Source organism: Macrosteles quadrilineatus, unplaced genomic scaffold, assembly GCF_028750875.1.
Source record: "Macrosteles quadrilineatus isolate MER2022 unplaced genomic scaffold, UCM_ALF_1.0 Scaffold_4__1_contigs__length_99947679, whole genome shotgun sequence".
In the NCBI taxonomy this organism is placed as follows: Eukaryota; Metazoa; Arthropoda; class Insecta; order Hemiptera; family Cicadellidae; genus Macrosteles; species Macrosteles quadrilineatus.
Window position 1 is genome coordinate 96,074,639 of NW_026542597.1, and position 27,248 is coordinate 96,101,886.

The window sequence follows — 27,248 nt, forward strand, 5'->3', positions numbered from 1 at the left end:
GTGTATCAAAGTATATCTAAGTGTATCAAAGTATATCTAAGTGTATCAAAGTATATCTAAGTGTATTAAAGTATATCTAAGTGTATCAAAGTTTATCTAAGTGTATCAAAGTGTATCAAATTATATCAAAGTATATCTAAGTGTATCAAAGTATATATAAGTGAATCAAAATGTATCAAAGTATATTTAAGAGTATCAAAGTATATCTAAATATATCTAAGTGTATCAAAGTGTATCAAAGTATATCAAAGTGTATCAAAGTATATCTAAGTGTATCTAAGTATATCTAAGTGTATCAAAGTATATCTAAGTGTATCAAAGTTTATCTAAGTGTATCAAAGTGTATCAAAGTATATCAAAGTAAATCAAAGTATATCAAAGTATATGTTGAAGCCAAAGAGGAAATTTAAGGCCTTTTAAAACAATAAAATCCTAACTCTAACCTCTTATGAAATTTTATGCTAATTCCTGAGACTTGATTGCTGTGAAAAATAACAAAACACAATTTATGACAAAATGAAATGTATTAAAGAAAATAACCATTAGCCTATGCTTACAAATAAAATGAAATAACCCTTAAATGAAAATAAAATGTTACAATTGATATTTAAACAATTTTTAAAAGAGCAAAAAGATATTGCTGCCAGGTAGGATGGAACCCAGGACTCTGAGAATGAAAGTCCAATGCTCTGACCACTAGACCACAGATGGTTGAAGAATTGAGCTGCAGTGGCTCTATTAGCCTCAGTTAGTGACTACTGTACTGTATTGGAGCTTGTTCAGGATTGCACAATTGTGTACAGCACACTGAATATAAAAGTTTGTTGAAAATATGCAGGGATACTGCTGACCCTTAGAAAATTAATAAATAATGAGAAAGGGATGCTGATGACCCTTGAAATTAATGTCTGTAAATGTCTGACTCACGACTACATGGTGAAAAATCTTCTCTTCAGTCCAAGCACAAAAGCACATGTCACATTCTGTCTCTGTCTCTGTCCACACTCTGACCACTGAAGCAACCGTTGAGACCGTCCAGCATGACCATTGCACCCAACCTGGCAGCTTACCCTATCTATGAGTGATTTACTTAACTAACTACAATGAATGAATGAAACCATTTCATGAGAATTATTCTAACAAATGGAATACAAAGTTTTAAATATTTATGAAACTACAAATTGAGTTATTAAGATAAAATGAATATTTTTTAAATACAATAAAATAAAATCTACTTATTTTTAATTAAATAAAAAGATGTTTAATCATACTCCCCACCGAAATTTCCAAAGAAATTTCTACTGATTTTGGTACTTAATCAAAGTGACTGGTATGGAGGGGAAGGAGAGGAACAACTTTGACTGCAGGTCTTCTCAACTCAGAACGTCCACACTTTACTGTCAAAACTCTGACAATACCGTCTTCACCTGGGTGCACGTGTGTAATTCTCGCCAAAGGCCATTGAAGAACAGGGGCATTTGGCTCTTTTAGCAAGACAAGATCGCCTACTTTTGCATTCTCATAGTTCTTGGTCCATTTGTTCCTCTTTTGTAGGAACGTAAGGTATTCAACCCTCCATCTTTGCCAGAAGTGTTGAGTCATTCTTAGTAGCAATTGCCAACGAGATAAAGATGATACTTTAGTATCTAAAAGTGACGGTTCAGGGGTGGCAAGGAGTGATGTCCCAATCAAAAAATGGCCAGGTGATAGGAACTCAGTTTCTTCAGGAGATGATGACAACGGACATAAAGGTCTGGAGTTTAAAACAGCTTCAATTCTGATAAACCAAGTTGTGAGCTCCTCATATGTGAGTGGTGTGTCACCTGCCACTCTTCGGAGAAGTGTCTTCGCTGACTTCACGGCAGCTTCCCAGAGACCTCCGAAGTGGGGTGCTGAAGGAGGATTAAAGTTCCACTTTATTTCCAATTTGGTTGCTTGATGAAGTATGTCCTCTTGAGTTGACTGTTGGCGATACCAAGACCCAAACTCTCTCAACTTGTTAGCAGCTCCCTGAAAATTTGTGCCACAGTCTGAGTAACACTGTTCGGGGAGTCCCCTGCGACCAATAAATCTATTGAGAGCAGCCAGAAATGCATCTGTACTCAGCGCACTGACGATTTCCAAATGAACGGCTTTGGTAGCCATACATACAAAGACACAAAGGTAGGCTTTAGTGACTGCCGCTTTCCTTCGTTGAGATTCTCTCATGGGGAATGGACCAGCAAAATCAATACCTACATGAAGAAAGGCTCTACTCGGATTTACTCTTGATGGAGGAAGATCAGCCATTCTGGGTGTGAGGTTCTTTGCCTTGTCTTTGTAGCAAGTCAAACACTTGAATGTGCGATGACGAACGAGACTTCGTAATGCAGGTATCCAGAATCGAAGCTGAATTAATGCTTGCAAGAGACCAGGTCCTGGGTGTAAATACAGCTTATGATAATAGTCCACAAGCAAAGTAGTGAAGTGACACTTTGGCAGCAGAATAGGATGTCGTTGATTGGAAGGAAGTGAAGCTCTGTTTAGTCTTCCGCCAACTCTAAGGGTGCCATTTTCATCGAAGAATGGAGAGAGGTTGGAAAACTTGGAATTGGCTATTTCTTCCTTGTTGCAAGTGTTGTCTTGAAATATGTAGTGTGACTGAAGCTTATTCACTACATAAATTAAAGCTTCCCTCATTTCAGAAGGGTGTAGTGGACCGATGCGAATTTGACCAGAATTTATTTTTGCCATTGCATTAGTTATAAATCTTTTCCACCAAGCAATTGCTGTCAAGATCTTGTAATATGATGATTGTGATGAGATGAAGGTTATGATGAGAGGTTCTGAGTCAGTAGACATCAATGTAGTGTGTTCAATCTTCAGGTCTGGGAGTTCAGTTTGTAATGTCAGGTCCACATTTGATTTCGGCCATTCTTCTGCATGTTGACATAGCCATTGGGGACCATGCCACCATAAACTGTTGTTCTTGAGCTTGTCGACCGACAATCCCCTTGATCCACAATCACTTGGATTCTCACTTGTACGTACATGTCGCCAACATGACAACGATGTGAGCTCTGTAATTTGTGACACTCTATTTGAGATGAAAACCTTGAGCTTGTAAAGTGGCATATGGAGCCAACTCAATACAATTGATGCATCGGTAAAGAAGACTGGATCTTCGAACTTGATTGCAGTATTTAGAGAAAACATCTTGGATACTGAAGAATGAAGTCTAGCTAAAAGATGTGCCCCACACAATTCAAGACGGGGTATAGAGACAGTTTTGATTGGTGCTAATTTAGTTTTAGCGACGAGAAGGTGTGTGGATATTTGGTCCTCACTGACGACTCTGAGATACAGTGTAGCACAGTATCCTTGTGCTGATGCGTCTGAAAATCCCACTAGTTGATAAGAAAGGGGTTTGTTGGGTACAACAAGTCTTGGTATGGTGAGGTCTGACAAATTCCTAAGCTGTTTGATGAACTCTTCCCAAACTGATTTAAGATGAAAGGGTATTTCTTCATCCCAATTCAAGCCAAGCTTCCATAACTCCTGCATGATCCCTTTGGCTAAAAATGTAACTGGTGCCAGGAATCCTAAAGGGTCATATATTTTAGCAACAGTAGATAGGATAGATCGCTTGGTAGATGCTGGAGAGAAGTCCTGAAGCTTAAAAATGAAGACATCATTTGTTGGATCCCAATGAAGTCCTAATATATTCACACTAGAGTCTTCGTTTGAAGAGAAGTTGACTGAGTCTGCTTGTTGTCCTGAATTGGCCACTTTTAAAAGTTCTTCTTGGTTACTTGCCCATTTACTTAGTGAAAAGTGTCCTTTTTCTAATAATTGGATAGTTTCTTGTTGAAGCTTCAAAGCTTCATTCAGTGAAGATGTGCCAGTCACTATATCATCCACATACATATCCTGCGATATAGCTTGAGCAGCTCTTGGATGGTTCTCGCCTTCGTCTAAAGCGAGTTGCTTCATAACTCTAAGTGCTAGAAAGGGTGCAGAAGTCAATCCATACGTTACAGTGCACAATTCATACTTTTTTATTGGGTCTGCTGGATTAAATCTCCAATAAATGTGTTGGTAGGACCTGTCCTGCGGGTCAACCAAAATTTGCCGATACATTTTGACAATATCAGCCACGAAGACAACTGGGTGCAAACGAAATCTCAGAAGAATGTCCCTAATGTCTTGTTGCAGCTTTGCACCCACCATGAGTTGGCTGTTCAAAGAAGGAAAGGGCGATGACTGAGCAGAAGCGTCAAAGACAACACGTAATTTTGTTTTGCCTCTATCCTCTTTTACCACACAGTGGTGAGAAATGACATACTTTGAAGGGGAAGTTGTGACATTCATGTGACCCAGATCTTGATAGTCTTTCATGAAATCATAATACTCTGACATCAAATTCTTGTCTTTAATAAGTTTTCCTTCAAGATTGTAGAATCTCTTCAGTGATGTTCCTTCAAAATTTCCTAATTGTGGACTAGGCGTCTTGAAAGGTAGGCGTACAACATATTGACCATCGTCCATCCTGAAGTGTGTGTTCTTGAAATGAGCTTCACATGCTTCGTCTTCAGGGTTTGTGAAACTAATGTCAGTATGGGGCTCTTCAAGTTCCCAAAAGCGTTGGATCTGTTGTCTCAAGTCATGAGCTTCATTGTTAACAGTGAAGAAGGAGTTGTTACCATCAACGGATAATAAACAAGTTCCAGAAACTCGTCCTATGACTATATAACCAAATATAGAAGAAAAGAGCCTTGGCTGGTTGTCTTGTACTGTCACGGTGGATCCATCCCAAATATCTGAGAACAAATCTGATCCCAGCAGAAAATCTACAGGACCTGGTTGCCAAAACTTAGGGTCAGCTAAGTCAAAGGTAGCGTAATTTTTCCAAATATTGGAGGGCATGACAAAATTAGGTAAGTGAGATGTAATGTTGTTTACAACTATTGCTTCAGTTTCGACAATAGGTGACTGCAAGTTGCGTGGTTTAAGTTGACAGCGTACTTTGCCTTTAGTGCCATTAAAAACTGTCTGGCCAATAGCACTGATTTTGTGAGGGAATGATTTAATTATCAAGCCAAGTTTATTTGCACATTTCTTTGTGATGAATGAGTGCTGACTACCTGAGTCCACTACGAGTCTCACTTGAGTGAAGTTGCCATGAACATCCTGAATTTCAGCAACAACTGTACCCAACAAGACTTGACTTTGTTCAGGCAGGGTTGCTGTTAATGAAGAATCTGGTGGATTCACAACATGAGCCTTGATTGCGGTTGTATCTTCATGTTCCAAAGAGGATGTATTGCTATCAGGAACGGGTAGATGCAAAAGTGAATTATGCCTCTTCTTGCAGACCTTGCAAGACCATTTAGAATTGCATCTATTGGTTGAGTGATAGTATGACAGGCAGTTTCTACATCCACGCCAAGACTTCAACATTTTATGTCTATCATCAACTGATGCATCAGCAAATTTATTGCATTTGAATAGAGCATGAGACCCCCTTTGGCATATGAAGCATACATCATTGCTGTCGGAGTTAGCCGAGGATTTAGGCAAAGAGCTGGATATGAGTGAAGTCTTCAAGTTACGACTATTTTATGGTTTGAAGCTCCCACTATTCTTCCCAGAAGTAGATGGCCTTATCTCCAATTGTTGTGTGTTTCCTCCAGCCAACTGAAGAGCTAGAGAGCGTTCACGGAGAAATTTAGTCAAATCATTGAAAACAGGAAAATCTTTTCCTTTATGCTGCAACTCAAATTGCTCTCGAGTTGTATGATCCAACAGCCTAACTGCTATATGAAACAGAATGAAGTCACCTTCGTCAGGTATTTTCAAAAGTTTAAATGCAGCAATATTATCTGAAATTTGAGAAAGGAATGACTGAAGTGAATCTACAGTTGTCTTCCCCTGTTGTGGTTTGAATGCCATCAATTGATTGAGGTAATTTGAAGCAAGCATTCGCTTGTTATTGAAAGTTTCATTTAAAGCCTTCCATGCAATATCATAGTTGTCGTCAACCAAAGGAAGATGTCTTATCACTGCAGAGGCAGTTCCCCCTAAAGAAGAGACGAGATAGTGAAATTTCTCCATTTTTGATAATAAGGCATCATTATGGATAATGGAAGTGAAGGCATCTCGAAACTTGGGCCAATTCGTAATCTGGCCATTGAAATGTGGAAGATTAATGCGAGGCAAATGTTTGTTGCTTCTGGCTTCTGGTGACAAAGATTCATTAAGTCCCATACTCTGCCTTGATGAAGTAGTGCTAACCTCTGAGAGAATAGTTTCATGTGAAGTGTGTGCTTCATAGTAGTAACGTTTAGCTTTAGTTTGCATTGTTAGGTCATCTTCTTGAGGAAAGGTTTGTTTCCCAGTAGACTTCTCAGTTTCATACAGGTCTGTGAGCTCATCCCAAATATTTTCAAATCTTGAATAATATTTCTCAAGAACCTTAAACATGCCCTTGAAGGAATTATGTTGGTCCTTAATTGTTGAGTGCTGCTCTGCCCTTTTCATTTATTACTTGAACTTCCTTGAAACTATCTACTAATTTCCTTTTCAAAGTGGTAGCCTTGCGTTTGAACTCTTCGGCATCCATGTTGGACTGGGATAGGTTTTTGGTTCAAAGGAAAATTGAAAATGAATGAAAAAATATTAATTTAGTTCGGCTGCAGTATGATTAAACAGCTTGTACAATAGTAGACCTACCTACTGAAAAGTGCATTAGTATGAAACCATTCAATTAGTTATAAACGATTGAAAACAGATTGTAAGTGCTGACCTGCAATGAAACATTAAATGAACAAAATACATCTTATGAAAATACTAATGACAAATAAACAGTGGACCATGACAAGTAAAATAGTTAAAACTTATTCTATACAACATACAATTGTTCTGAAATGTCTGTGAAATTTCAACAATAAATCATATACTATGTAATATTTGAACAACTATTCTGTTGATGGCTGTTATCAATTTGAGTTTGAAATGCAAAGTGTACAATAAAATAATGAGTAAAGAATACAGTAATAAACAGTAATCAAGTATAAACAAATTTACACAATTCAATTGATTAATAAGTGAACAAATAATATTTATTTGGTAATATTCCACAACTAATCAAAATCCGGCTCGAAGGACCACTATGTTGAAGCCAAAGAGGAAATTTAAGGCCTTTTAAAACAATAAAATCCTAACTCTAACCTCTTATGAAATTTTATGCTAATTCCTGAGACTTGATTGCTGTGAAAAATAACAAAACACAATTTATGACAAAATGAAATGTATTAAAGAAAATAACCATTAGCCTATGCTTACAAATAAAATGAAATAACCCTTAAATGAAAATAAAATGTTACAATTGATATTTAAACAATTTTTAAAAGAGCAAAAAGATATTGCTGCCAGGTAGGATGGAACCCAGGACTCTGAGAATGAAAGTCCAATGCTCTGACCACTAGACCACAGATGGTTGAAGAATTGAGCTGCAGTGGCTCTATTAGCCTCAGTTAGTGACTACTGTACTGTATTGGAGCTTGTTCAGGATTGCACAATTGTGTACAGCACACTGAATATAAAAGTTTGTTGAAAATATGCAGGGATACTGCTGACCCTTAGAAAATTAATAAATAATGAGAAAGGGATGCTGATGACCCTTGAAATTAATGTCTGTAAATGTCTGACTCACGACTACATGGTGAAAAATCTTCTCTTCAGTCCAAGCACAAAAGCACATGTCACATTCTGTCTCTGTCTCTGTCCACACTCTGACCACTGAAGCAACCGTTGAGACCGTCCAGCATGACCATTGCACCCAACCTGGCAGCTTACCCTATCTATGAGTGATTTACTTAACTAACTACAATGAATGAATGAAACCATTTCATGAGAATTATTCTAACAAATGGAATACAAAGTTTTAAATATTTATGAAACTACAAATTGAGTTATTAAGATAAAATGAATATTTTTTTAATACAATAAAATAAAATCTACTTATTTTTAATTAAATAAAAAGATGTTTAATCAGTATATCTAAGTGTATCAAAGTATACCTAAATGTATCAAAATGTATCAAAGTATATCTAAGTGTATCAAAGTATATCTAAGTGTATCAAAGTTTATCTAAGTGTATCAAAGTGTATCAAAGTATATCAAAGTATATCTAAGTGTATCAAAGTATATCTAATTGTATCAAAATGTATCAAAGTAGATCTAAGTGTATCAAAGTATATCTAAGTGTATCAAAGTATAACTAAGTGTATCAAAGTTTATCTAAGTGTATCAAAGTATATCTAATTGTATCAAAATGTATCAAAGTATATCTAAGTGTATCAAAGTATATCTAAGTGCATCAAAGTATATCAAAGTATATCTAAGTGTATCAAAGTATATCTAAGTGTATCAAAGTATATCTAAATGTATCAAAATGTATCAAAGTATATCTAAGTGTATCTAAGTATATCAAAAAGTATCAAAGTATACCTAAATGTATCAAAATGTATCAAAGTATATCTAAGTGTATCAAAGTATATCTAAGTGTATCAAAGTTTATCTAAGTGTATCAAAGTGTATCAAAGTATATCAAAGTATATCTAAGTGTATCAAAGTATATCTAATTGTATCAAAATGTATCAAAGTATATCTAAGTGTATCAAAGTATATCTAAGTGTATCTAAGTGTATCAAAGTATAACTAAATGTATCAAAGTTTATCTAAGTGTATCAAAGTATATCTAAGTGTATCAAAGTATATCTAAGTGTATCAAAGTATATCTAATTGTATCAAAGTATATCTAAGTGTATCAAAGTTTATCTAAGTGAATCAAAGTGTATCAAAATATATCAAAGTTTATCTAAGTGTATCAAAGTATATCTAAGGGTGTCAAAGTATATCAAAGTATATCTAAGTGTATCAAAGTATATCTAATGTATCAAAGTTTATCTAAGTGTATCAATGTGTATCAAAGTATATCAAAGTATATCTAAGTGTATCAAAGTATATCTAAATGTATCAAAATGTATCAAAGTATATCTAAGTGTATCAAAGTATATCTAAGTGTATCAATGTTTATCTAAGTGTATTAAAGTGTATCAAAGTGTATCAAAGTGTATCAAAGTGTATCAAAGTATATCTAAGTGTATCAAAGTATATCAAAGTATATCAATGTGTATCAAAGTATATCAAAGTATATCTAAGTGTATCAAAGTGTATCAAAGTATATCTAAGTGTATTAAAGTATATCTAAGTGCATTAAAGTATGTCAAAGTATATATAAGTGTATCAAAGTATATCTAAGTGTATCAAAGTGTTTAAAAGTATATCTAAGTGTATAAAAGTATATCTAAGTGTATCAAAGTATATCAAAGTATATCTAAGTTTATCAAAGTGTATCAAAGTATATCTAAGTGTATTAAAGTATATCTAAGGGTGTCAAAGTATATCTAAGTGTATCAAAGTATATCTAAGGGTGTCAAAGTATATCAAAGTATATCTAAGTGTATCAAAGTATATTTAAATGTATCAAAATGTATCAAAGTATATCTAAGTGTATCAAAGTATATCTAAGTGTATCAAAGTATATCTAAGGGTGTCAAAGTATATCTAAGTGTATCAAAGTATATTTAAGGGTGTCAAAGTATATCAAAGTATATCTAAGTGTATCAAAGTATATCTAAGTGTATCAAAGTATATCTAAGTGTATTAAAGTTTATCTTAGTGTATCAAAGTGTATCAAAGTATATCAAAGTATATCTAAGTGTATCAAAGAATATCTAAATGTATCAAAATGTATCAAAGTATATCTAAGTGTATCTAAGTATATCAAAGTGTATCAAAGTATATCTAAGTGTATCAAAGTATATCTAAGTGTATCAAAGTGTATCAAAGTATATCAAAGTATATCAATGTGTATCAAAGTATATCAAAGTATATCTAAGTGTATCAAAGTGTATCAAAATATATCTAAGTGTATTAAAGTATATCTAAGTGCATCAAAGTATATCAAAGTATATCTAAGTGTATCAAAGTATTTCTAAGTGTATCAAAGTATATCTAAATGTATCAAAATGTATCAAAGTATGTCAAAGTATATATAAGTGTATCAAAGTATATCTAAGTGTATCAAAGTATATCTAAGTGTATCTAGGTGTATCAAAGTATATCTAAGTGTATCAAAGTGTATCTAAGTATATCAAAGTGTATCAAAGTATATCTAAGTGTATCAAAGTATATCTAAGTGTATCAAAGTGTATCAAAGTATATCAAAGTGTATCAAAGTATATCTAAGTGTATCAAAGTATATCTAAGTGTATCAAAGTATATCTAAGTGTATCAAAGTTTATCTAAGTGTATCAAAGTGTATCAAAGTATATCAAATTATATCAAAATGTATCAAAGTATATCTAAGTGTATCAAAGTATATCTAAGTGTATCAATGTTTATCTAAGTGTATTAAAGTGTATCAAAGTGTATCAAAGTATATTTAAGTGTATCAAAATTTATCTAAGTGTATCAAAGTGTATCAAAGTATATCAAAGTATATCTAAGTGTATCAAAGTATATCTAAGTGTACCAAAGTATATATAAGTGTATCAAAATGTATCAAAGTATATTTAAGAGTATCAAAGTATATCTAAATATATCTAAGTGTATCAAAGTATATATAAGTGTATCAAAGTATATCTAAGTGTATCAAAGTTTATCTAAGTGTATCAAAGTGTATCAAAGTATATGAAAGTTTATCTAAGTGTATCAAAGTGTATCAAAGTATATCTAAGTGTATTAAAGTATATCTAAGTGTATCAAAGTTTATCTAAGTGTATCAAAGTGTATCAAATTATATCAAAGTATATCTAAGTGTATCAAAGTATATATAAGTGAATCAAAATGTATCAAAGTATATTTAAGAGTATCAAAGTATATCTAAATATATCTAAGTGTATCAAAGTGTATCAAAGTATATCAAAGTGTATCAAAGTATATCTAAGTGTATCTAAGTATATCTAAGTGTATCAAAGTATATCTAAGTGTATCAAAGTTTATCTAAGTGTATCAAAGTGTATCAAAGTATATCAAAGTAAATCAAAGTATATCAAAGTATATCTAAGTGTATCAAAGTATACCTAAATGTATCAAAATGTATCAAAGTATATCTAAGTGTATCAAAGTATATCTAAGTGTATCAAAGTTTATCTAAGTGTATCAAAGTGTATCAAAGTATATCAAAGTATATCTAAGTGTATCAAAGTATATCTAATTGTATCAAAATGTATCAAAGTAGATCTAAGTGTATCAAAGTATATCTAAGTGTATCAAAGTATAACTAAGTGTATCAAAGTTTATCTAAGTGTATCAAAGTATATCTAATTGTATCAAAATGTATCAAAGTATATCTAAGTGTATCAAAGTATATCTAAGTGCATCAAAGTATATCAAAGTATATCTAAGTGTATCAAAGTATATCTAAGTGTATCAAAGTATATCTAAATGTATCAAAATGTATCAAAGTATATCTAAGTGTATCTAAGTATATCAAAAAGTATCAAAGTATACCTAAATGTATCAAAATGTATCAAAGTATATCTAAGTGTATCAAAGTATATCTAAGTGTATCAAAGTTTATCTAAGTGTATCAAAGTGTATCAAAGTATATCAAAGTATATCTAAGTGTATCAAAGTATATCTAATTGTATCAAAATGTATCAAAGTATATCTAAGTGTATCAAAGTATATCTAAGTGTATCTAAGTGTATCAAAGTATAACTAAATGTATCAAAGTTTATCTAAGTGTATCAAAGTATATCTAAGTGTATCAAAGTATATCTAAGTGTATCAAAGTATATCTAATTGTATCAAAGTATATCTAAGTGTATCAAAGTTTATCTAAGTGAATCAAAGTGTATCAAAATATATCAAAGTTTATCTAAGTGTATCAAAGTATATCTAAGGGTGTCAAAGTATATCAAAGTATATCTAAGTGTATCAAAGTATATCTAATGTATCAAAGTTTATCTAAGTGTATCAAAGTGTATCAAAGTATATCAAAGTATATCTAAGTGTATCAAAGTATATCTAAATGTATCAAAATGTATCAAAGTATATCTAAGTGTATCAAAGTATATCTAAGTGTATCAATGTTTATCTAAGTGTATTAAAGTGTATCAAAGTGTATCAAAGTATATCTAAGTGTATCAAAGTATATCAAAGTATATCAATGTGTATCAAAGTATATCAAAGTATATCTAAGTGTATCAAAGTGTATCAAAGTATATCTAAGTGTATTAAAGTATATCTAAGTGCATTAAAGTATGTCAAAGTATATATAAGTGTATCAAAGTATATCTAAGTGTATCAAAGTGTTTAAAAGTATATCTAAGTGTATAAAAGTATATCTAAGTGTATCAAAGTATATCAAAGTATATCTAAGTGTATCAAAGTGTATCAAAGTATATCTAAGTGTATTAAAGTATATCTAAGGGTGTCAAAGTATATCTAAGTGTATCAAAGTATATCTAAGGGTGTCAAAGTATATCAAAGTATATCTAAGTGTATCAAAGTATATTTAAATGTATCAAAATGTATCAAAGTATATCTAAGTGTATCAAAGTATATCTAAGTGTATCAAAGTATATCTAAGGGTGTCAAAGTATATCTAAGTGTATCAAAGTATATTTAAGGGTGTCAAAGTATATCAAAGTATATCTAAGTGTATCAAAGTATATCTAAGTGTATCAAAGTATATCTAAGTGTATTAAAGTTTATCTTAGTGTATCAAAGTGTATCAAATTATATCAAAGTATATCTAAGTGTATCAAAGTATATCTAAATGTATCAAAATGTATCAAAGTATATCTAAGTGTATCTAAGTATATCAAAGTGTATCAAAGTATATCTAAGTGTATCAAAGTATATCTAAGTGTATCAAAGTGTATCAAAGTATATCAAAGTATATCAATGTGTATCAAAGTATATCAAAGTATATCTAAGTGTATCAAAGTGTATCAAAATATATCTAAGTGTATTAAAGTATATCTAAGTGCATCAAAGTATATCAAAGTATATCTAAGTGTATCAAAGTATTTCTAAGTGTATCAAAGTATATCTAAATGTATCAAAATGTATCAAAGTATGTCAAAGTATATATAAGTGTATCAAAGTATATCTAAGTGTATCAAAGTATATCTAAGTGTATCAAAGTATATCTAAGTGTATCTAGGTGTATCAAAGTATATCTAAGTGTATCAAAGTGTATCTAAGTATATCAAAGTGTATCAAAGTTTATATAAGTGTATCAAAGTATATCTAAGTGTATCAAAGTGTATCAAAGTATATCAAAGTGTATCAAAGTATATCTAAGTGTATCAAAGTATATCTAAGTGTATCAAAGTATATCTAAGTGTATCAAAGTTTATCTAAGTGTATCAAAGTGTATCAAAGTATATCAAATTATATCAAAATGTATCAAAGTATATCTAAGTGTATCAAAGTATATCTAAGTGTATCAATGTTTATCTAAGTGTATTAAAGTGTATCAAAGTGTATCAAAGTATATTTAAGTGTATCAAAATTTATCTAAGTGTATCAAAGTGTATCAAAGTGTATCAAAGTATATCAAAGTATATCTAAGTGTATCAAAGTATATCTAAGTGTACCAAAGTATATATAAGTGTATCAAAATGTATCAAAGTATATTTAAGAGTATCAAAGTATATCTAAATATATCTAAGTGTATCAAAGTATATATAAGTGTATCAAAGTATATCTAAGTGTATCAAAGTTTATCTAAGTGTATCAAAGTGTATCAAAGTATATGAAAGTTTATCTAAGTGTATCAAAGTGTATCAAAGTATATCTAAGGGTGTCAAAGTATATCAAAGTATATCTAAGTGTATCAAAGTATATCTAAGTGTATCAAAGTATATCTAAGTGTATCAAAGTTTATCTAAGTGTATCAAAGTGTATCAAAGTATATCAAATTATATCAAAATGTATCAAAGTATATCTAAGTGTATCACAGTATATCTAAGTGTATCAAAGTATATCTAAGTGTATCAAAGTATATCTAAGGGTGTCAAAGTATATCTAAGTGTATCAAAGTATATTTAAGGGTGTCAAAGTATATCAAAGTATATCTAAGTGTATCAAAGTATATCTAAGTGTATCAAAGTATATCTAAGTGTATTAAAGTTTATCTTAGTGTATCAAAGTGTATCAAAGTATATCAAAGTATATCTAAGTGTATCAAAGTATATCTAAATGTATCAAAATGTATCAAAGTATATCTAAGTGTATCTAAGTATATCAAAGTGTATCAAAGTATATCTAAGTGTATCAAAGTATATCTAAGTGTATCAAAGTGTATCAAAGTATATCAAAGTATATCAATGTGTATCAAAGTATATCAAAGTATATCTAAGTGTATCAAAGTGTATCAAAATATATCTAAGTGTATTAAAGTATATCTAAGTGCATCAAAGTATATCAAAGTATATCTAAGTGTATCAAAGTATTTCTAAGTGTATCAAAGTATATCTAAATGTATCAAAATGTATCAAAGTATGTCAAAGTATATATAAGTGTATCAAAGTATATCTAAGTGTATCAAAGTATATCTAAGTGTATCAAAGTATATCTAAGTGTATCAAAGTTTATCTAAGTGTATCAAAGTGTATCAAAGTATATCAAATTATATCAAAATGTATCAAAGTATATCTAAGTGTATCAAAGTATATCTAAGTGTATCAATGTTTATCTAAGTGTATTAAAGTGTATCAAAGTGTATCAAAGTATATTTAAGTGTATCAAAATTTATCTAAGTGTATCAAAGTGTATCAAAGTATATCAAAGTATATCTAAGTGTATCAAAGTATATCTAAGTGTACCAAAGTATATATAAGTGTATCAAAATGTATCAAAGTATATTTAAGAGTATCAAAGTATATCTAAATATATCTAAGTGTATCAAAGTATATATAAGTGTATCAAAGTATATCTAAGTGTATCAAAGTTTATCTAAGTGTATCAAAGTGTATCAAAGTATATGAAAGTTTATCTAAGTGTATCAAAGTGTATCAAAGTATATCTAAGTGTATTAAAGTATATCTAAGTGTATCAAAGTTTATCTAAGTGTATCAAAGTGTATCAAATTATATCAAAGTATATCTAAGTGTATCAAAGTATATATAAGTGAATCAAAATGTATCAAAGTATATTTAAGAGTATCAAAGTATATCTAAATATATCTAAGTGTATCAAAGTGTATCAAAGTATATCAAAGTGTATCAAAGTATATCTAAGTGTATCTAAGTATATCTAAGTGTATCAAAGTATATCTAAGTGTATCAAAGTTTATCTAAGTGTATCAAAGTGTATCAAAGTATATCAAAGTAAATCAAAGTATATCAAAGTATATCTAAGTGTATCAAAGTATACCTAAATGTATCAAAATGTATCAAAGTATATCTAAGTGTATCAAAGTATATCTAAGTGTATCAAAGTTTATCTAAGTGTATCAAAGTGTATCAAAGTATATCAAAGTATATCTAAGTGTATCAAAGTATATCTAATTGTATCAAAATGTATCAAAGTAGATCTAAGTGTATCAAAGTATATCTAAGTGTATCAAAGTATAACTAAGTGTATCAAAGTTTATCTAAGTGTATCAAAGTATATCTAATTGTATCAAAATGTATCAAAGTATATCTAAGTGTATCAAAGTATATCTAAGTGCATCAAAGTATATCAAAGTATATCTAAGTGTATCAAAGTATATCTAAGTGTATCAAAGTATATCTAAATGTATCAAAATGTATCAAAGTATATCTAAGTGTATCTAAGTATATCAAAAAGTATCAAAGTATACCTAAATGTATCAAAATGTATCAAAGTATATCTAAGTGTATCAAAGTATATCTAAGTGTATCAAAGTTTATCTAAGTGTATCAAAGTGTATCAAAGTATATCAAAGTATATCTAAGTGTATCAAAGTATATCTAATTGTATCAAAATGTATCAAAGTATATCTAAGTGTATCAAAGTATATCTAAGTGTATCTAAGTGTATCAAAGTATAACTAAATGTATCAAAGTTTATCTAAGTGTATCAAAGTATATCTAAGTGTATCAAAGTATATCTAAGTGTATCAAAGTATATCTAATTGTATCAAAGTATATCTAAGTGTATCAAAGTTTATCTAAGTGAATCAAAGTGTATCAAAATATATCAAAGTTTATCTAAGTGTATCAAAGTATATCTAAGGGTGTCAAAGTATATCAAAGTATATCTAAGTGTATCAAAGTATATCTAATGTATCAAAGTTTATCTAAGTGTATCAAAGTGTATCAAAGTATATCAAAGTATATCTAAGTGTATCAAAGTATATCTAAATGTATCAAAATGTATCAAAGTATATCTAAGTGTATCAAAGTATATCTAAGTGTATCAATGTTTATCTAAGTGTATTAAAGTGTATCAAAGTGTATCAAAGTATATCTAAGTGTATCAAAGTATATCAAAGTATATCAATGTGTATCAAAGTATATCAAAGTATATCTAAGTGTATCAAAGTGTATCAAAGTATATCTAAGTGTATTAAAGTATATCTAAGTGCATTAAAGTATGTCAAAGTATATATAAGTGTATCAAAGTATATCTAAGTGTATCAAAGTGTTTAAAAGTATATCTAAGTGTATAAAAGTATATCTAAGTGTATCAAAGTATATCAAAGTATATCTAAGTGTATCAAAGTGTATCAAAGTATATCTAAGTGTATTAAAGTATATCTAAGGGTGTCAAAGTATATCTAAGTGTATCAAAGTATATCTAAGGGTGTCAAAGTATATCAAAGTATATCTAAGTGTATCAAAGTATATTTAAATGTATCAAAATGTATCAAAGTATATCTAAGTGTATCAAAGTATATCTAAGTGTATCAAAGTATATCTAAGGGTGTCAAAGTATATCTAAGTGTATCAAAGTATATTTAAGGGTGTCAAAGTATATCAAAGTATATCTAAGTGTATCAAAGTATATCTAAGTGTATCAAAGTATATCTAAGTGTATTAAAGTTTATCTTAGTGTATCAAAGTGTATCAAATTATATCAAAGTATATCTAAGTGTATCAAAGTATATCTAAATGTATCAAAATGTATCAAAGTATATCTAAGTGTATCTAAGTATATCAAAGTGTATCAAAGTATATCTAAGTGTATCAAAGTATATCTAAGTGTATCAAAGTGTATCAAAGTATATCAAAGTATATCAATGTGTATCAAAGTATATCAAAGTATATCTAAGTGTATCAAAGTGTATCAAAATATATCTAAGTGTATTAAAGTATATCTAAGTGCATCAAAGTATATCAAAGTATATCTAAGTGTATCAAAGTATTTCTAAGTGTATCAAAGTATATCTAAATGTATCAAAATGTATCAAAGTATGTCAAAGTATATATAAGTGTATCAAAGTATATCTAAGTGTATCAAAGTATATCTAAGTGTATCAAAGTATATCTAAGTGTATCAAAGTATATCTAAGTGTATCAAAGTATATCTAAGTGTATCAAAGTTTATCTAAGTGTATCAAAGTGTATCAAAGTATATCAAATTATATCAAAATGTATCAAAGTATATCTAAGTGTATCAAAGTATATCTAAGTGTATCAATGTTTATCTAAGTGTATTAAAGTGTATCAAAGTGTATCAAAGTATATTTAAGTGTATCAAAATTTATCTAAGTGTATCAAAGTGTATCAAAGTATATCAAAGTATATCTAAGTGTATCAAAGTATATCTAAGTGTACCAAAGTATATATAAGTGTATCAAAATGTATCAAAGTATATTTAAGAGTATCAAAATATATCTAAATATATCTAAGTGTATCAAAGTATATATAAGTGTATCAAAGTATATCTAAGTGTATCAAAGTTTATCTAAGTGTATCAAAGTGTATCAAAGTATATGAAAGTTTATCTAAGTGTATCAAAGTGTATCAAAGTATATCTAAGGGTGTCAAAGTATATCAAAGTATATCTAAGTGTATCAAAGTATATCTAAATGTATCAAAATGTATCAAAGTATATCTAAGTGTATCAAAGTATATCTAAGTGTATCAAAGTATATCTAAGTGTATTAAAGTATATCTAAGTGTATCAAAGTTTATCTAAGTGTATCAAAGTGTATCAAATTATATCAAAGTATATCTAAGTGTATCAAAGTATATATAAGTGAATCAAAATGTATCAAAGTATATTTAAGAGTATCAAAGTATATCTAAATATATCTAAGTGTATCAAAGTGTATCAAAGTATATCAAAGTGTATCAAAGTATATCTAAGTGTATCTAAGTATATCTAAGTGTATCAAAGTATATCTAAGTGTATCAAAGTTTATCTAAGTGTATCAAAGTGTATCAAAGTATATCAAAGTAAATCAAAGTATATCAAAGTATATCTAAGTGTATCAAAGTGTACCTAAATGTATCAAAATGTATCAAAGTATATCTAAGTGTATCAAAGTATATTTAAGTGTATCAAAGTTTATCTAAGTGTATCAAAGTGTATCAAAGTATATCAAAGTATATCTAAGTGTATCAAAGTATATCTAATTGTATCAAAATGTATCAAAGTATATCTAAGTGTATCAAAGTATATCTAAGTGTATCAAAGTATAACTAAGTGTATCAAAGTTTATCTAAGTGTATCAAAGTATATCTAATTGTATCAAAATGTATCAAAGTATATCTAAGTGTATCAAAGTATATCTAAGTGCATCAAAGTATATCAAAGTATATCTAAGTGTATCAAAGTATATCTAAGTGTATCAAAGTATATCTAAATGTATCAAAATGTATCAAAGTATATCTAAGTGTATCTAAGTATATCAAAAAGTATTAAAGTATACCTAAATGTATCAAAATGTATCAAAGTATATCTAAGTGTATCAAAGTATATCTAAGTGTATCAAAGTTTATCTAAGTGTATCAAAGTGTATCAAAGTATATCAAAGTATATCTAAGTGTATCAAAGTATATCTAATTGTATCAAAATGTATCAAAGTATATCTAAGTGTATCAAAGTATATCTAAGTGTATCTAAGTGTATCAAAGTATAACTAAATGTATCAAAGTTTATCTAAGTGTATCAAAGTATATCTAAGTGTATCAAAGTTTATCTAAGTGTATCAAAGTGTATCAAAATATATCAAAGTTTATCTAAGTGTATCAAAGTATATCTAAGGGTGTCAAAGTATATCAAAGTATATCTAAGTGTATCAAAGTATATCTAATGTATCAAAGTTTATCTAAGTGTATCAAAGTGTATCAAAGTATATCAAAGTATATCTAAGTGTATCAAAGTATATCTAAATGTATCAAAATGTATCAAAGTATATCTAAGTGTATCAAAGTATATCTAAGTGTATCAATGTTTATCTAAGTGTATTAAAGTGTATCAAAGTGTATCAAAGTATATCTAAGTGTATCAAAGTATATCAAAGTATATCAATGTGTATCAAAGTATATCAAAGTATATCTAAGTGTATCAAAGTGTATCAAAGTATATCTAAGTGTATTAAAGTATATCTAAGTGCATTAAAGTATGTCAAAGTATATATAAGTGTATCAAAGTATATCTAAGTGTATCAAAGTGTTTAAAAGTATATCTAAGTGTATAAAAGTATATCTAAGTGTATCAAAGTATATCAAAGTATATCTAAGTGTATCAAAGTGTATCAAAGTATATCTAAGTGTATTAAATTATATCTAAGGGTGTCAAAGTATATCTAAGTGTATCAAAGTATATCTAAGGTTGTCAAAGTATATCAAAGTATATCTAAGTGTATCAAAGTATATTTAAATGTATCAAAATGTATCAAAGTATATCTAAGTGTATCAAAGTATATCTAAGTGTATCAAAGTATATCTAAGGGTGTCAAAGTATATCTAAGTGTATCAAAGTATATTTAAGGGTGTCAAAGTATATCAAAGTATATCTAAGTGTATCAAAGTATATCTAAGTGTATCAAAGTATATCTAAGTGTATTAAAGTTTATCTTAGTGTATCAAAGTGTATCAAAGTATATCAAAGTATATCTAAGTGTATCAAAGTATATCTAAATGTATCAAAATGTATCAAAGTATATCTAAGTGTATCTAAGTATATCAAAGTGTATCAAAGTATATCTAAGTGTATCAAAGTATATCTAAGTGTATCAAAGTGTATCAAAGTATATCAAAGTATATCAATGTGTATCAAAGTATATCAAAGTATATCTAAGTGTATCAAAGTGTATCAAAGTATATCTAAGTGTATCAAAGTATATTTAAATGTATCAAAATGTATCAAAGTATATCTAAGTGTATCAAAGTATATCTAAGTGTATTAAAGTATATCTAAGGGTGTCAAAGTATATCTAAGTGTATCATAGTATATCTAAGGGTGTCAAAGTATATCAAAGTATATCTAAGTGTATCAAAGTATATCTAAATGTATCAAAATGTATCAAAGTATATCTAAGTGTATCAAAGTATATCTAAGTGTATCAAAGTATATCTAAGTGTATTAAAGTATATCTAAGTGTATCAAAGTTTATCTAAGTGTATCAAAGTGTATCAAATTATATCAAAGTATATCTAAGTGTATCAAAGTATATATAAGTGAATCAAAATGTATCAAAGTATATTTAAGAGTATCAAAGTATATCTAAATATATCTAAGTGTATCAAAGTGTATCAAAGTATATCAAAGTGTATCAAAGTATATCTAAGTGTATCTAAGTATATCTAAGTGTATCAAAGTATATCTAAGTGTATCAAAGTTTATCTAAGTGTATCAAAGTGTATCAAAGTATATCAAAGTAAATCAAAGTATATCAAAGTATATCTAAGTGTATCAAAGTATACCTAAATGTATCAAAATGTATCAAAGTATATCTAAGTGTATCAAAGTATATCTAAGTGTATCAAAGTTTATCTAAGTGTATCAAAGTGTATCAAAGTATATCAAAGTATATCTAAGTGTATCAAAGTATATCTAATTGTATCAAAATGTATCAAAGTATATCTAAGTGTATCAAAGTATATCTAAGTGTATCAAAGTATAACTAAGTGTATCAAAGTTTATCTAAGTGTATCAAAGTATATCTAATTGTATCAAAATGTATCAAAGTATATCTAAGTGTATCAAAGTATATCTAAGTGCATCAAAGTATATCAAAGTATATCTAAGTGTATCAAAGTATATCTAAGTGTATCAAAGTATATCTAAATGTATCAAAATGTATCAAAGTATATCTAAGTGTATCTAAGTATATCAAAAAGTATCAAAGTATACCTAAATGTATCAAAATGTATCAAAGTATATCTAAGTGTATCAAAGTATATCTAAGTGTATCAAAGTTTATCTAAGTGTATCAAAGTGTATCAAAGTATATCAAAGTATATCTAAGTGTATCAAAGTATATCTAATTGTATCAAAATGTATCAAAGTATATCTAAGTGTATCAAAGTATATCTAAGTGTATCTAAGTGTATCAAAGTATAACTAAATGTATCAAAGTTTATCTAAGTGTATCAAAGTATATCTCAGTGTATCAAAGTATATCTAAGTGTATCAAAGTATATCTAATTGTATCAAAGTATATCTAAGTGTATCAAAGTTTATCTAAGTGTATCAAAGTGTATCAAAATATATCAAAGTTTATCTAAGTGTATCAAAGTATATCTAAGGGTGTCAAAGTATATCAAAGTATATCTAAGTGTATCAAAGTATATCTAATGTATCAAAGTTTATCTAAGTGTATCAAAGTGTATCAAAGTATATCAAAGTATATCTAAGTGTATCAAAGTATATCTAAATGTATCAAAATGTATCAAAGTATATCTAAGTGTATCAAAGTATATCTAAGTGTATCAATGTTTATCTAAGTGTATTAAAGTGTATCAAAGTGTATCAAAGTATATCTAAGTGTATCAAAGTATATCAAAGTATATCAATGTGTATCAAAGTATATCAAAGTATATCTAAGTGTATCAAAGTGTATCAAAGTATATCTAAGTGTATTAAAGTATATCTAAGTGCATTAAAGTATGTCAAAGTATATATAAGTGTATCAAAGTATATCTAAGTGTATCAAAGTGTTTAAAAGTATATCTAAGTGTATAAAAGTATATCTAAGTGTAACAAAGTATATCAAAGTATATCTAAGTGTATCAAAGTGTATCAAAGTATATCTAAGTGTATTAAATTATATCTAAGGGTGTCAAAGTATATCTAAGTGTATCAAAGTATATCTAAGGGTGTCAAAGTATATCAAAGTATATCTAAGTGTATCAAAGTATATTTAAATGTATCAAAATGTATCAAAGTATATCTAAGTGTATCAAAGTATATCTAAGTGTATCAAAGTATATCTAAGGGTGTCAAAGTATATCTAAGTGTATCAAAGTATATTTAAGGGTGTCAAAGTATATCAAAGTATATCTAAGTGTATCAAAGTATATCTAAGTGTATCAAAGTATATCTAAGTGTATTAAAGTTTATCTTAGTGTATCAAAGTGTATCAAAGTATATCAAAGTATATCTAAGTGTATCAAAGTATATCTAAATGTATCAAAATGTATCAAAGTATATCTAAGTGTATCTAAGTATATCAAAGTGTATCAAAGTATATCTAAGTGTATCAAAGTATATCTAAGTGTATCAAAGTGTATCAAAGTATATCAAAGTATATCAATGTGTATCAAAGTATATCAAAGTATATCTAAGTGTATCAAAGTGTATCAAAATATATCTAAGTGTATTAAAGTATATCTAAGTGCATCAAAGTATATCAAAGTATATCTAAGTGTATCAAAGTATATCTAAGTGTATCAAAGTATATCTAAATGTATCAAAATGTATCAAAGTATGTCAAAGTATATATAAGTGTATCAAAGTATATCTAAGTGTATCAAAGTATATCTAAGTGTATCAAAGTATATCTAAGTGTATCTAGGTGTATCAAAGTATATCTAAGTGTATCAAAGTGTATCTAAGTATATCAAAGTGTATCAAAGTATATCTAAGTGTATCAAAGTATATCTAAGTGTATCAAAGTGTATCAAAGTATATCAAAGTGTATCAAAGTATATCTAAGTGTATCAAAGTAAATCTAAGTGTATCAAAAAATATCAAAGTATATCTAAGTGTATCAAAGTATATCTAAGTGTATCAAAGTATATCTAAGTGTATCAAAGTTTATCTAAGTGTATCAAAGTGTATCAAAGTATATCAAATTATATCAAAATGTATCAAAGTATATCTAAGTGTATCAAAGTATATCTAAGTGTATCAATGTTTATCTAAGTGTATTAAAGTGTATCAAAGTGTATCAAAGTATATTTAAGTGTATCAAAATTTATCTAAGTGTATCAAAGTGTATCAAAGTATATCAAAGTATATCTAAGTGTATCAAAGTATATCTAAGTGTACCAAAGTATATATAAGTGTATCAAAATGTATCAAAGTATATTTAAGAGTATCAAAGTATATCTAAATATATCTAAGTGTATCAAAGTATATATAAGTGTTTAAAAATGTATCAAAGTATATTTAAGAGTATCAAAGTATATCTAAATATATCTAAGTGTATCAAAGTATATCTAAGTGTATCAAAGTATATCTAAGTGTATCAAAGTATATCTAAGTGTATTAAAGTATATCTAAGTGTATCAAAGTTTATCTAAGTGTATCAAAGTGTATCAAATTATATCAAAGTATATCTAAGTGTATCAAAGTATATATAAGTGTATCAAAATGTATCAAAGTATATTTAAGAGTATCAAAGTATATCTAAATATATCTAAGTGTATCAAAGTATATATAAGTGTTTAAAAATGTATCAAAGTATATTTAAGAGTATCAAAGTATATCTAAATATATCTAAGTGTATCAAAGTATATATAAGTGTTTAAAAATGTATCAAAGTATATTTAAGTGTATCAAAGTATATCAAAGTATATCTAAGTGTATCAAAGTGTATCAAAGTATATCTAAGTGTATTAAAGTATATCTAAGGGTGTCAAAGTATATCTAAGTGTATCAAAGTATATCTAAGGGTGTCAAAGTATATCAAAGTATATCTAAGTGTATCAAAGTATATCTAAATGTATCAAAATGTATCAAAGTATATCTAAGTGTATTAAAATATATCTAAGTGTATCAAAGTATATCTAAGTGTATTAAAGTATATCTAAGTGTATCAAAGTTTATCTAAGTGTATCAAAGTGTATCAAATTATATCAAAGTATATCTAAGTGTATCAAAGTATATATAAGTGAATCAAAATGTATCAAAGTATATTTAAGAGTATCAAAGTATATCTAAATATATCTAAGTGTATCAAAGTGTATCAAAGTATATCAAAGTGTATCAAAGTATATCTAAGTGTATCTAAGTATATCTAAGTGTATCAAAGTATATCTAAGTGTATCAAAGTTTATCTAAGTGTATCAAAGTGTATCAAAGTATATCAAAGTAAATCAAAGTATATCAAAGTATATCTAAGTGTATCAACGTATACCTAAATGTATCAAAATGTATCAAAGTATATCTAAGTGTATCAAAGTATATCTAAGTGTATCAAAGTATAACTAAGTGTATCAAAGTTTATCTAAGTGTATCAAAGTATATCTAATTGTATCAAAATGTATCAAAGTATATCTAAGTGTATCAAAGTATATCTAAGTGCATCAAAGTATATCAAAGTATATCTAAGTGTATCAAAGTATATCTAAGTGTATCAAAGTATATCTAAATGTATCAAAATGTATCAAAGTATATCTAAGTGTATCTAAGTATATCAAAAAGTATCAAAGTATACCTAAATGTATCAAAATGTATCAAAGTATATCTAAGTGTATCAAAGTATATCTAAGTGTATCAAAGTTTATCTAAGTGTATCAAAGTGTATCAAAGTATATCAAAGTATATCTAAGTGTATCAAAGTATATCTAATTGTATCAAAATGTATCAAAGTATATCTAAGTGTATCAAAGTATATCTAAGTGTATCTAAGTGTATCAAAGTATAACTAAATGTATCAAAGTTTATCTAAGTGTATCAATGTATATCTAAGTGTATCAAAGTATATCTAAGTGTATCAAAGTATATCTAATTGTATCAAAGTATATCTAAGTGTATCAAAGTTTATCTAAGTGTATCAAAGTGTATCAAAATATATCAAAGTTTATCTAAGTGTATCAAAGTATATCTAAGGGTGTCAAAGTATATCAAAGTATATCTAAGTGTATCAAAGTATATCTAATGTATCAAAGTTTATCTAAGTGTATCAAAGTGTATCAAAGTATATCAAAGTATATCTAAGTGTATCAAAGTATATCTAAATGTATCAAAATGTATCAAAGTATATCTAAGTGTATCAAAGTATATCTAAGTGTATCAATGTTTATCTAAGTGTATTAAAGTGTATCAAAGTGTATCAAAGTATATCTAAGTGTATCAAAGTATATCAAAGTATATCAATGTGTATCAAAGTATATCAAAGTATATCTAAGTGTATCAAAGTGTATCAAAGTATATCTAAGTGTATTAAAGTATATCTAAGTGCATTAAAGTATGTCAAAGTATATATAAGTGTATCAAAGTATATCTAAGTGTATCAAAGTGTTTAAAAGTATATCTAAGTGTATAAAAGTATATCTAAGTGTATCAAAGTATATCAAAGTATATCTAAGTGTATCAAAGTGTATCAAAGTATATCTAAGTGTATTAAATTATATCTAAGGGTGTCAAAGTATATCTAAGTGTATCAAAGTATATCTAAGGGTGTCAAAGTATATCAAAGTATATCTAAGTGTATCAAAGTATATTTAAATGTATCAAAATGTATCAAAGTATATCTAAGTGTATCAAAGTATATCTAAGTGTATCAAAGTATATCTAAGGGTGTCAAAGTATATCTAAGTGTATCAAAGTATATTTAAGGGTGTCAAAGTATATCAAAGTATATCTAAGTGTATCAAAGTATATCTAAGTGTATCAAAGTATATCTAAGTGTATTAAAGTTTATCTTAGTGTATCAAAGTGTATCAAAGTATATCAAAGTATATCTAAGTGTATCAAAGTATATCTAAATGTATCAAAATGTATCAAAGTATATCTAAGTGTATCTAAGTATATCAAAGTGTATCAAAGTATATCTAAGTGTATCAAAGTATATCTAAGTGTATCAAAGTGTATCAAAGTATATCAAAGTATATCAATGTGTATCAAAGTATATCAAAGTATATCTAAGTGTATCAAAGTGTATCAAAATATATCTAAGTGTATTAAAGTATATCTAAGTGCATCAAAGTATATCAAAGTATATCTAAGTGTATCAAAGTATATCTAAGTGTATCAAAGTATATCTAAATGTATCAAAATGTATCAAAGTATGTCAAAGTATATATAAGTGTATCAAAGTATATCTAAGTGTATCAAAGTATATCTAAGTGTATCAAAGTATATCTAAGTGTATCTAGGTGTATCAAAGTATATCTAAGTGTATCAAAGTGTATCTAAGTATATCAAATTGTATCAAAGTATATCTAAGTGTATCAAAGTATATCTAAGTGTATCAAAGTGTATCAAAGTATATCAAAGTGTATCAAAGTATATCTAAGTGTATCAAAGTAAATCTAAGTGTATCAAAAAATATCAAAGTATATCTAAGTGTATCAAAGTATATCTAAGTGTATCAAAGTATATCTAAGTGTATCAAAGTAAATCTAAGTGTATCAAAAAATATCAAAGTATATCTAAGTGTATCAAAGTATATCTAAGTGTATCAAAGTATATCTAAGTGTATCAAAGTTTATCTAAGTGTATCAAAGTGTATCAAAGTATATCAAATTATATCAAAATGTATCAAAGTATATCTAAGTGTATCAAAGTATATCTAAGTGTATCAATGTTTATCTAAGTGTATTAAAGTGTATCAAAGTGTATCAAAGTATATTTAAGTGTATCAAAATTTATCTAAGTGTATCAAAGTGTATCAAAGTATATCAAAGTATATCTAAGTGTATCAAAGTATATCTAAGTGTACCAAAGTATATATAAGTGTATCAAAATGTATCAAAGTATATTTAAGAGTATCAAAGTATATCTAAATATATCTAAGTGTATCAAAGTATATATAAGTGTTTAAAAATGTATCAAAGTATATTTAAGAGTATCAAAGTATATCTAAATATATCTAA

The 27,248-nt window shown here is 27.9% G+C and overlaps 1 protein-coding gene across 1 annotated transcript; it reads right to left on the reverse strand.

The window, feature by feature from the left end:
• Positions 1-1,314: 1,314 nt before the first annotated feature.
• LOC128993174 (uncharacterized) lies at positions 1,315-6,601 on the reverse strand. Its single transcript, XM_054416936.1, has 2 exons — positions 6,527-6,601; positions 1,315-5,355 (listed from the first exon to the last, which is right to left on the reverse strand). The coding sequence occupies exons 1-2, from the start codon at positions 6,599-6,601 to the stop codon at positions 1,315-1,317; spliced, it is 4,116 nt and encodes a 1,371-aa protein (XP_054272911.1).
• Positions 6,602-27,248: the final 20,647 nt, after the last annotated feature.